Genomic DNA, 12,666 nt, shown 5'->3' on the forward strand with positions numbered 1-12,666 from the left:
TCCCCCTTCTGAAACAAACCCCATTCCCTTTTCATTGTTAACGGTTCAGCTGCTTTCAAGCTCTGATTGTAAGTCCATAGAGCCAACAAAAGTTGGCTTAGCTTAATAGCTAAGTTTGATTTGTGGTTGTCATGACACTCCCCGCCTCACACTTCTTGTAGCTTGTACAAAGAATTTGGAAGGGTTGCTTTTTGTGCATTTGTGCTGTGCTTTTTGTCCAATAAGACACTTTTTTGCCTTCTGCAAAAGCAGAAAAGGCCCCAAACAAACAAACAAACAAACAAACAAACAAACAAACACCACCCTGTTTCTCCTCTCATAGAGAAAGGGTGTTTTCTCTGCCATTGCATTGGGCTGCTTCAAGAAAAGCCCATCATGGAGGCAGCAAAACCACTTCTCTTGCTCTCCAAGAACTCTGCAGTTCACAGAGAATTCAGGACAAGGAATGGGGTCTTTGGGTTAGGAGTCTGGGGCGAGATAGTGACCAAAGGGGATAAGGATTGTTCCTGATCTCTTTACCTTGATGAAAAGGTTGGGACATATAACAGCTACACCTAGGTAGAGATTCTACAGCATGTCTGCTCCATTCACATAAAAAGCATAGGAAACATATGCAAGAAGAAGAGGCTGTAGGGAAAGGGACACACTCGCTACTAGATTTATTTATTAAATAAATAAATACTTGCTGCATTCCATTGCTTTAACCAATTTTATGCTCGTCTGTTATTGGTGAGGGGAAACTTCTCAAAACAGTGGAACATAGTGAGGTATGGAGATGGAGGGCTGGGGTTCTCTTTCCTCCCTCATATACTTCTTTGTGTACAGGGTAGACTTCCCACCACTTTACATGTGAACGGAGAAGTCCAATGCATGGCTGCTCCAAAATATCTAGGTTGGCTGTAGGCCTTGTGAAAGAAAAGTTAAAATATGTCAGTTCTGAAGCTGACAAACACACCTTCCTTAATTAGACAGTTTTCCTTTCTTCCTACCTAGTCTAACCTGGAGCTAGAGGTAGTCTGTGGTTGCTGAGAGAAAGAGAAGGGTGGGACTGCTTTTACCACATATGCAAATCAGTCCTACTGTCGGAAGAAGAGTAGATTCCTCCAGAACATTGAGCTGGATGCAAGTGGGGTTTTGCTTGGGCGAAGTACCCGGGTTGTGTTGTCCCCACCTTCAACCTTTGAGTGTGACAAATTTTGGTTAAACACTGAGGTATCTATGACAACTTTTAAGAAATATTTCATGTATAGGTTTTGATTTACTAATCCGCACTTTTAGAAAACAATCTTAACATTCAGAGTCTTCATACAATATGTAGATATGTTTGGCTTGTGTCCAGAAACATAATACTGGAGGAACGTATTTTTATCCTGCTCTGATGGTCTCAAAGGCTTACATTAATAAGAAATGACTTGTCTGAGTCATAAGTTAAAATTCAATACTTTTCAAAATAAGGGATGGCAATTAATCCAAAACAAATAAGCACCTCGGGTGAAAAAGGAAGTAAGTCATGCTGTGAGTAGACCCATTGATCTAAATAGGTCTACTCTGAGTATGATTATTATTGGATATTACCCGTTATCTATTGCAGGCATATTTTATTTTAAAATAAATTATGTAAACATATAAGGGGATTAATCTTCAATAAGGACAATATGTTTTAAGTGGCAAATATGAAACAAGATACTTATAGTTTGATCCATAATAAAAGGGTCTTTTCTTAAGTTTTTAATTCTTGTAGATGCAGTATCAGAATAGTCTTAAGAATATGAAAAGGAATGAAATTGGCTGGCTATTACTCCTGATATTCCTAATCTTAAGCCTATAGTTTTATATGATATTTTGAGATGTCTAATTCTAGTCTTCAGGTTACTTAGCTTTGGATGTCACCATAACTGACTTTGGCAGTCTCCTGCTTAAGTCTGCCAAACCTGCAGTTTAGTCCCATGGCTGCATGCCAAGGAGCGGCCTTTGTGAGGTCTGCTGGCCATGCAGAATACAAGAAGGCAAATTCACAGGTTGATAAGTAAAACCTTAAGCTTACTAAAGGGTGGTTTGTTTGTTTTTAGTAAGCCTGACTGTACCTTATTCACAGCTGATATAACTGTTACAATTTAGCTTGGTCTGTTTAAAAAATCAGTACTGTATAGTAGTACTGTAAAATACTTAACAATAACAATCTCCAATTTTAGGATACAACTACCTTCTTTAATTTCCATGCACTTTGCAGGAGAACTGATACACAATACCTTTGCCAGGTCATATTGTGGCGGTGGAGAAAAGGAAGGCATATAGAATGCAGGCAATCTCAGAAATCCAGACTACTTGTGTAGTGTGTATATATATATGTTTATAACCGTTGTTATTAAGAACTTATTTTGCTCAAGAGATAATAAGCTAATTGCAAGTGCCTCTAGCTCAGAAATCCTGAAAACCAAGGTTTCCTCAGTTAAAATCTTATTTTCTGAATATCGTACTGTTTACAAAGAACATATGGTGCTTATTTAATATTTTTCTTAAGCCAAAATTGACTTCACTGTAGCTCTGCTGTCTTTCAGCATCATAGCCCAAAACTGTATTGTGATAAAGGAATGAAATAATAATTATTAATATAGTATTGAAAGAAGGAACTTTACAAGAGATTTAGAAGGTCCTTGCCAAAACAGATTATAAAAAACAAAATGAAACAAAATGAATAGATATTGCATTAGTGCTTGGATCATAACAGTAACAAAAAACTTAGAAAGGAAGCAAAAAGGAATAGAGAAGGGAATAGAGAGTAGAATTGTGCAAATAATGGTACTTCTTAGTATAGATGGTAAAAGGAACGCCTATGGAATACCATTTACATAATGAAATGTGAACTTCTCCTAAGGCTATTTAAAGCTCTGAGGAGAAACCATACATCTTCACAATGTCTCATGTATGGCTTGCAATGATTGCTGTGTATAACAGTGCTGATTGCTATGTTGAGGTGTAGCATACAGTGTATATCCTGTGTTCTGAGTGAAAGTTACAATATTTCCTGTTTTCAGATTTTTCTTCTTCATAATTTGAATTACTTGGACAATGTATCCACAACATTTCGAGTTTCTGTTGTGAAAATGTATAAAGTTGCTTGAACCCAGAGAAGTGTGAGCATTGTTCCACACATGGAACAGGGTTTTGGCTTGTCTCTTTTCTGCTGCAACAGTGTGTGATGTGATGAGAGAGGAATTTGTGGAAATGGTGATCCCTCCTTGAACAAACCGAAGCGCCTTCTATTATATTTCTACATATTATCTCCAGCCGTACATGCTAGGGGAGTGCACTGGATTTGGCCAAAGGCTTAAGACAAGTTGGAATGTATCTGAGGAAAACTGAGCACATCTGAGGTTAAACAGGAGCTTTACGAAGCTGCACAATTCAAAGCAAAGACCCCCTGAAATGTTTCGTCCATCCAGGTATCAAATAAATGCTGCGGACAGTATACTAAAAAAAACCCTCTTAAGTTTACTACATATATAAGGAAGATGTTGAAATGTGAGGTAAGAGGGAGAAGCTTTACAAAATCCAACTTTAGGAAAATACCAGGATCAGGAAGGTGCAGAGGGAGTTCCTTCATAACTTGCAATCAAGGTGATTTATTTTATCAGTACTTTCTGGTCCTGTGCTTTGGGGTCCAAATATGATCAGTGCACACCCCTAATACCTACACACTTAAAAATGTAAAATTTAGAATAGAAGACAAGAAGTTAGTCATAAAGCAGTTCTGGGTGTAGTTCATTGCTAGCACATGTGTGCTGTGTGCAGAAAGGTTCTATGCTTGCCATCTCCAGTTAAAGCATGCCATGTAAAATATAGCTATGATTGCCAAAATATTAATATTAATCAGGCTGGGGAAGGTATCTGCATGAGACCTTGGAGAGTTTAGTACTGAAACAGTGATTTGACTTGGTGTATAGCAGCAACTTATGTTCAAGTGAGAAATTATGGTTATGTTTAATAAAAGAGATAAGGGGCTTAAGAAGAAGAGAATTGGATGAATGAAGACCCTGCATTGAAGAAAATAGAAATAATAGAGGGGGGAAATATGCTGGACTTTTATTACTGAGATTCTTTAGTAATAGCAAACCCCTCAAAACATGGGGTGGTTGACTAAAATTGATTCATTGAAATCTCAGTGAACCTGAAGGAAGCAGGAGATCACAGCACCAGATGGGAAAGAGGACAACAATTATGACTAAGCAGCAGTGAGGATCAGGGAATCCAGATGTTCTGTGACTCATACCGCTTCCTAGGCTTTGGGGCTGCAAAAATCCAATTATTGGTAGCAGCTTAGAACAGTACTTCGTAATGGAAAAAATTCCATTGCAAACTGACCCAAGTTTATTGGGGAAAGAGCTCATTGTTATAGGGATGGTCAGCTCTAGGCAGAGGCTCAGTGAGGAGGAGTTGCTAGGGCAAGTACATCAATAATCCCAGGGGTAAAGAGGGTAAGTGTTTCTTAGAACAGGGATGGCTACTCCCCAGTTTGCAGAGTTTTCTGGCAAAATATTTTGTTTGTTGGCAAAATAATAACCATATTACTACTACTACTGGACACGGTGATGGGGTGGATGGAGCTCAGATGCCTGCTAGGGATGCAGATTGCCTGATCTCATCATCAGGTTGTTAATTTGTTGACTGGAGAGGGATCAATAACCCTCTCCCTAACTCATCTGCACAAATCAGCTAAGAAGAAGGGAACTATGTGTGTATGCCTTGTTGGGAGATTCTATTCCACCTTTTGTTGCAGACATGGGATTGTTGCGTGTCACATGTCTGTTTACATTCCAGCACAGACTGCTGGGTCCCATGAGCGGAACTTACACTCTGTGTATTAATTTATTAAACCTTTTGGAATAGAATCATAGAACTGTTGCTTTTGTTTTGAATCTCTCTCCGAGAAGACGGCAAGGAGAGACGACATGTTTCTTTGTTCTGATTTATGTAAAATAAATCCGTAGTTTTAGTATGTATCCACAGCCTCAGCCTCTTCTGTTGTGCAGTTACACTGCTACGTATAATGTGCTCAAGGCAGCAAGCTTGAGTCGCTGATTTACGTCGGAGCCAGAGGTCTATGAATCTCCGCAGTGTGATGGCTGAGAGGGAGACGATTCAGCTGGGGGCTAGCCAGCTGGTCTTTCGACCCCTGGATGCCGACATGCCTGCCTTGTGTGCGTGCATCTACATGTGTGAGTGTAGGGTGACCATACCCACTTTTAGACACACCCACTGCTGGCGTGCAGCCTCCAGAACATCAAGAATATCAAAATACCTAAAGTTGGTCCTATGTGTTAGGGAATGTGCCCCCTATGTGTTAGGGAATGTTTGAGGCAGCAAGGATATTCACAGTGGGAGAGAAACTGGACAGACTAAATTCAAGGTTAAGATTCTCAAATCTTTATGTATTCCTGCTTGGTTAAACTAACTGGTCAACTTTTATGGCACTGTGAAGAAGGGGGTTTCCTTCACAGATAATGCTCCATAAAACGTATGGGAAATCTGAGTACCAGGAAGGTACTCTGAGTTGACAGTTCTATATAAATTGAACTTAGTGGGGCTTATTCCAGAATAAATGTACATAATATTGAGCTGTGATCCAAAAAGTATGAGAAAAATGGAAACTGTTCGATTCTTTATGCCTTCAGTCTACTATATATTTTAGAAAGTTGTCTGTTCTCTCTGTATCTGGGCACCTGTTAAGATATTGTAACCAAATGTTGGTTCCTGAGATGAAGGAGCAGGATTTTGTCTGTCTTCAGATATACAGTGGGACACCATTTCAATAAAGATGTCAGACAGCACTGATTTTAACCACTGCACAGATTTTTTGGTTTCTTAGAGTTCTCGAGCAGTGCTGGGTATGAGGCTGCTAATGCTTTAATAACACCCACATTTTTATTTCAAGGAATAATTCACAGTTATGTAATACAGATCTTATAACATTACTAGCATTTTTAGAAGATTATGTGACGTTTATTTCTCCCCTAGCATACTCAAATAATAGTAAAATTATAGAGTGCCTCTAATATTCTTGGAAGAGTTTAACTTTTTTGGTTTGACCCTTCCAAGAAGCCATTGTGCTGCAAATTTTTAAAAGGCACAGTGACGTCTATGTTATTTCAATCTATTTATTATAAGATGCCTTTCTATCTCTTCATTATAGCATAAGTAGGTGTTGGAAAGTGCAGGTCTGCTAATTTGGGCTCTATACTATCTTTGTTATCTGGTGGTACCATGTTATTTAATGATGAGTGTTTAAAAGCATCACAAAATGGAAACAAACAAAACCAGATGAGGATATTTTGTTGAGAAATGCTGAAATGGCATGACAGCTGAAGAGCCATACAAATATTTTGTGAAAAACCTCAATTCAGAAGCTAATTTGAGGCCTGCTTTAGATATTAATTGAAAGCTCTAACTTTTTGGTTATGCATGCATTTCCTCTGAAGCAAAAACAGATTGCTAAAGGTTAAATGTTGTCTTGGTTGTTAGCTCCATAGGGAAAGTACCGTACCCATGGCATTAGTAGATTGTAGCCTTAGAACTCAGTCTACTGTGTGTTGACACTGTGCAAGATTTATTAACTGCTGTAAGACCTACCGGGATGTGGGGCTAATTAGATTGTACTGTTCCCTAAACCATCTTTACAGTGTTATTTAATATAGGAGGTTGTGGATGATTATACTGGAATAAAATATGTGTATAACCAGTGAGTGTACCATTTCTCCCCCATATAAAAGTAATAGTATAATGTGTGGGGCGTTTTGAGTGAGAAGGATTGCTAGTATATGTCGTGATGATGCAGGCATAATGGGACTGTGTAAGTGTTAATGTATGTATGTACATAGGTGCTATTTCAAGTGATTGTATATCATAGGTTCCAGCTTTGTTTCCTCATCTGTATAACTATAATAGCATAGGTTGTTCCTCCACAGAAATAAAATCCATGCATATGATTAAGAGATCTATGTAGAAGATTAATAAGAATAACCAATTTTGCTTTTAATCCAATCTGGAAGCAGTAACAGAGTTTGTTTGGTGATTTTCAAATAGATCTAGCTGCAGTAGGTGACCTCAGCCAATAATCTTTCAATTTTCATCCTATGTATCGCAGGTCCATATACCATATTCTTTCTAGGAAAAGGTGCAAGAAGTTAATTGAAATGAGCAGGAATGTTTTAAAGCACTTCTTGAAAATTAATAATAAGGGAGACAGAGCTCACTAGGAAGGCAGTCCACAACGCATTTCTCAACTATAGCATAAGGCAGGTGACCAGCATATTACAACTTAAGTTTGTTATTTCTCTTTTAAGTTTATGATATTTTGTACCCCTAGGTATGGCAGAAACTGCCTCATTCAGTTTGAGGATTTTGCTAATACAAATGCATTCCGTCTTCTGAATAAATATCGCAACCTATACTGCACTTTCAACGATGACATTCAAGGTAATAAAATATATCTATTGTTCTAGTTAAAGAGACAAACTGTCAACTTTAATAATTTTGTATGTAAATGAAATATATATCCAGTTAGGTTATTCAGTTGTGCTTGACTGCTTGCAATGTCATTGAAATATTGTGTCCAAGTAATATTGTGGGATTTTTTTGGTTTTTATTCTAAGAATATATGTGCTGGTACAGCAAGATTAAGGATTAGATTGTTAGTCACATATTCCTTCTCTGCTTCAACATTTTAAAGCCAAACTTGTGTTAATTTTGTGTGTTTGGAATTTCTCCAGTTTTAGTTAAGATGTGAAAAAGGCTGAAATAAAATGACCTACCCAGCTCATTTTTTCAGATGTAGAAGAAATTCTTCTACAGATCCTGAGTGATGACACAGGAATAGAGGACACGAAGGTTGCACATAGGTTAATGAGCACTTGAGGAAATTGCAATGCCCCAAACTCTGGCAATAAAAGTAGCATCAATTTAGTGATGCGTGACAGATGTGCACACTAAGACATCTTTGATAACTTTCTTTTGCAGACAGTGGACAGCACAGTATCTGTAAATCAAGATACTTTAAATGTGTTGCAAAGTATAAATGGATACTGAGGAGTCATGCCTATTCTTACAGCTCAGTCATGAGGAGAGAATAATTATTATTGTTTGGGGAAATGTGGGTTGTATTCAACAACAACTACAACAACTGTGGATTATATTCAACTTGTGCAAGTGCAACAGAACTTCCCCTCCTTTTCCTCTCCCTGTATGGACACCAAAGCTGCTCTGAGGGTTCCTTCAACCCACTGGAGCAGATCTGAAGTGTGTAGGGCGTGTGTAGAGGAGACAGAGGGGGAAGCCTGTTGCACTTAATTTTTGTACAGGCAGTGATTTAGTTGGCTATAATCCTAAAAATACCCATATACACTACATTTCCCATTCTACTGGGCAGAATGCAATAAATACTGCAACCCCATGTGGAGGGCCAATCATATGGGTCTTTCAAGAGGATTGGGGGAGATGCATTGATTGGTTCTGCCCACAAGGTTGCAATATCTACACAACTTCCTTAGTGGCATGAGATCTCTCACAACAGGAAGGTGGCTCCCACGTGACTGCAAATGTGTGAAAGGAACTGGAATGATTTGCTTTGAACTGTAAAGACCCAGATTTGAATTTGTGCCCAAGGACTAAAGCTTGAGCAAATTGTTGCCTCACAGCATAACTTTTTTGCAAGAAGGTTGTGCAAATAAGTATTGCTCAGCAACTTTGAACATAGAGAAGTACCATGGAAAAAGCTACTTGTCTAATCCTATATGCAAATGGACTTGAATGCTATTGCTAGCAGAAACAACTGTGCATATATAATTGCATGTTGTTGGTGGTGGCAGCTTTCTCTCACCTCTGCCTCAAATATGCTTATCTTCATTTGCATATTTGTGTATGCTGGAGGGGCTGGAGTATAGAGATTTGCTACAGCTAGTGTATGCCTGGTAATAAGTGAACAAGGCAACAGAACCAGATTGTCTGGGGATATCTGATGTTTCCAGTCTGCTTCTCCTGGTATTTATTAAGTGGTGAATGGCAGTGTCTGGTCCTGGCAAAAAGAACTGATTAAGTTTGAAAGGTTTGTTTGGGAGGAATTCAATATCATGCAGTTACAAAGATTCCCTCAGTGCAGGCATTTCTGCTTCCTCGATGGAACAATCTCGCCTCTCCTTCCCCCATGTGCTGTTCTGGTTCTCCCACCAGAACCAATTTCTGAAGGTGCAGGGAACACATGAGGGGAGTGGGGAAAGCCCAATTATGCTAGCTAAGTCCTTGTGCAGGCTTCCACTAGCTGAACCAGGTAGGCTAGTTTGTTTGTTTATTTTATTTAAACTCCACCTTTCCTCATATGAGCTCAAGGTGGTATAAATAGTTTTCCTCTCATTATTTTTAAAGTAAAATATCTATACTATTATTACAGAGCAATTCTATACATCAATTAGGCAAGGATGCCCACACCTGTGCTAGTGGAAAAGCCACTATATACAGGCTCAGCTTAGGAGGGAAGAGGAAAGCTATGTGGTGTAGTGGTTAGGGTGCTGGTTTGGGACTGGGGTACCCCAGGTTCAGATTCCCACTCATTCATGAAGCTCACTAAGGGACATGGACGACCAGTCTCCATCTTTCAGCCTGATCTGCCTCCTGGGGTTGATATGTAAATTAACACACCACATAGTTCCCCAGAGAGGAAAGGTGGGATAAATCAATATTCCAAAATGGTGCATCCTTGGGAAAACAATCAAAATCCACTAATCAGGTATTGTGCTGTTTTTCTAGAAAAAGAGGGTGCCAGAACTCACCATGAACACCTTCCTTGTTCTCTTAGAATGGCAAGGATGCCCACCTGAGAGGTGATTGAACTGAGTTCCCCCTGTAAAAAAAGCCCTGGTGCTTGTGATGATGCTTGCATGCCACTTACTGATAGAGAGAGCCAGTGAATGACAGGGATTCCCCACCCTCCAGTATACCACCTGACATCACCACATATATAGCAATGTCACAACAATGCAATCCATCAGCCCTGGTTGTACTACAGGCAGGGTTTGGAATCTCCTTGTGCTCCTCACAATTACTGTATGGCAGCACAACACATGAAAGGAAAGAAATGGAGCCCACGCAACACAGCACTCAGGTAGCTGCATCTGTAGAGAGCTCACATAACCCTTTAATAACAAGGGTTAAAGACCTACCAAGGAAGGGGAAGCCAAGCAGCCAAAGGGAATGGTCAGGATATGCAACAAGGGGCACCACAAACACACACTGATAGCAGCATTCTCTAGTGACTCATTGCACAAGGTACAAATTTGGGAAGCATGAGATGGGAAACTGAGACCTGCTGGGGGAAGAGGCAACATGCTGCCACTCGCTTTTTGCACGCTTGGTCAAAAAACCAAAAACAAAACCCACACACATAACTCACAACGCCACGTCAGAGACAAAAGAGAACAGCAGGAGGAACAATTTTGACAGCGGAAGAGCTCCACCAACATAATATGGTGGTGTCATATCTTGCATTCTGTCATGTAGCTAGGCTTCCATTAAATTCCTATGATCCCTCTGCCAAAAGAGCTTATGCATAGGATTGCACTATTACAGTGGTGCCCCGCAAGACGAATGCCTCGCAAGACGGAAAACCCGCTAGATGAAAGGGTTTTCCATTTCTGAGCTGCTTCGCAAGACGATTTTCCCTATGGGCTTGCTTCGCAAGACGAAAACGTCTTGCTAGTCTTGCGATTCCCCCCCCGCTTCCCCCCCTTTTTCAAAGCCGCTAAGCCGCTAATAGCCTTTTAGCAGCTTAGCCGTTAATCCTTTAATAGCCGCCCTACCGCTAAACCGCTAATAGCGCTAATCCGCTTAGCCGCTAATAGGGTTGCTTCGCAAGACGAAAAAACCGCTAGACGAAGAGAATCGCGGAACGGATTCTTTTCGTCTTGTGAGGCACCACTGTAATCTCTTCTGCTACTGGCTGCAATAATTATTGGCTGTGTGCTGTGTTAATTTCATTTTCAAGCAGAAAAAGGTTGATAGCCAAGATGAACAATGTTTTTTGTTTCTCGCCAACTCTCATAGTGCTTACTGTTGATGCAAGTTTTGCTTGTTTGAGAATTACAATATTCATCTTTTAGGAATGAACCTGAAGATACAATTAGGTTGTTTTATATAAACTGTTTGCTATTAATAGTAGTCATATGGATTTTTGTGTGCTAGTAAAATGTTTACCGCAAATGTTGAATTCTTTGGCTTGCCTGCTCAGTTGTTTTTATTTCCCAGGCTCTTGTCTCATAACTTATTTTCAGAGTTTCTTACATCTGTCTTTCAAAGTGTGCAGATTGCAAGACTATGCCCTGGCCAACAGCATTCATTGCCCAATATACTGAGTAGTGACAGACAGAGCAATCCAAGGTTCCAGAGGAGACTAAAGGAGTGGAATCAAGCAGTGAATCCACTGCCATGTCTGAAGCCCTGCTATTCTTGCTGTCTAGGGTAGAAGGGGAGGGCAGATTTTGCCTGTGTTTGCTCCAGGCTACTGGAAAAGGTGCTCAATTTGAATGCATCAACAGCTCTGCTCCACACTGCTCCTGTTTTGCAGCCTTGTGATAGTTACTGCCATTAGGAACACCACTGGTAGTAGTGTGTGCTCTGCTACAATTTTGGCGGATGTTTTGGGGGATGCCCTGTAGAGGTGGAGCCCTGGCCAGCAGAGTCTGGTGGAGCAACATGTCGACCTCATCCTAACCCCACCCTGTAGCATGGATCAGGGGTTACAATGGCTCTGTTATTGTAGCTAGTTGGATGCATGTCTCCTAAGAAACTGACATTCTTCTCTCAAAGGGCATTGGAAACTATTACAGTCATACCTCGGGTTGAAGTTGCTTCAAGTTAAGTATTTTCGGGTTGCGCTCCGCGGCAACCCGGAAGTAACAGAGTGTGTTACTTCCAGGTTTCACCGCTCGCGCATGCGCAGACACTCAAAATGACGTCACGCGCATGCGCAGAAGCGGCAAAATGCAACATGCGCAGATGCGCAGTCGCATCTTATGTTTACTTTAGGATGCGAACGGGCTGCTTCTACTTTAGTTACTTAATTTTAAACATTTTTATCTAATTTAATATTATTGTACAATAACAAGGACTATAGAATAGTAATAGAAAGAGGGGTCAGAAGAGATAGCAATAATACATTGTGACAGAGAGTTAAATGAATGTAAATGAATTGTATCATCTGCTACTTTCGAGAGGGAAGAAGGGGCATTCAGAGTAATCAATTTAAGGATTCTAGCTTTGTTGAACTTGGGATTCAACCTCAAGAATAAAATGTAACTCAAACATGGCACCAAATAAGTGTTGCATTCCTGTATCCAGGTATGCTGAAAGGAACAGTTTTCTGTTCTTTTTCTTTTTACCAGGTGGAGAAGGGAGGAGGCAACTGAGAGCAGGGAAATTGCAGGGGAAGGGGATGTTTAACCCTTTCCTATCAACTATTTCCCACACTTTAAGTTGTTCTTCGCCAGCAGATTTTCCCTCTGTGAGGTTCCAGGTCCATGCTTGCAAGGGAAAACAAGAGTTGAGAGAAAGCTCTTTGCAGAGTTTTCTTCATTGTGCTGTATCTGTTGAATTAAATTAACATGAAAGCAGTTTATGTCTGTA

At 40.1% G+C, this 12,666-nt stretch overlaps 3 protein-coding genes across 11 annotated transcripts in view; 1 reads left to right on the forward strand and 2 right to left on the reverse strand.

The window, feature by feature from the left end:
- Positions 1 to 12,666, reverse strand: part of PRSS35 (serine protease 35) — a 151,975-nt gene that overhangs the window by 119,145 nt on the left and 20,164 nt on the right. The gene's annotated exons all lie outside the window — the stretch shown is intronic.
- RWDD2A (RWD domain containing 2A) overlaps positions 1 to 12,666 on the reverse strand; it is a 131,345-nt gene that overhangs the window by 88,199 nt on the left and 30,480 nt on the right. The window lies entirely within an intron of this gene.
- The window catches only part of ME1 (malic enzyme 1), a 119,655-nt gene that overhangs the window by 82,648 nt on the left and 24,341 nt on the right, over positions 1 to 12,666 (forward strand). For all 4 annotated transcript variants that reach the window (XM_028722864.2, XM_028722866.2, XM_028722865.2 and 1 more), the window contains one exon: positions 7,364 to 7,473. In XM_028722864.2, the coding sequence (XP_028578697.1) occupies positions 7,364 to 7,473 (110 nt within the window). The remainder of the gene's footprint in view (positions 1 to 7,363; positions 7,474 to 12,666) is intronic.

Source organism: Podarcis muralis, chromosome 3, assembly GCF_964188315.1.
Source record: "Podarcis muralis chromosome 3, rPodMur119.hap1.1, whole genome shotgun sequence".
Lineage (NCBI taxonomy): Eukaryota > Metazoa > Chordata > Lepidosauria > Squamata > Lacertidae > Podarcis > Podarcis muralis.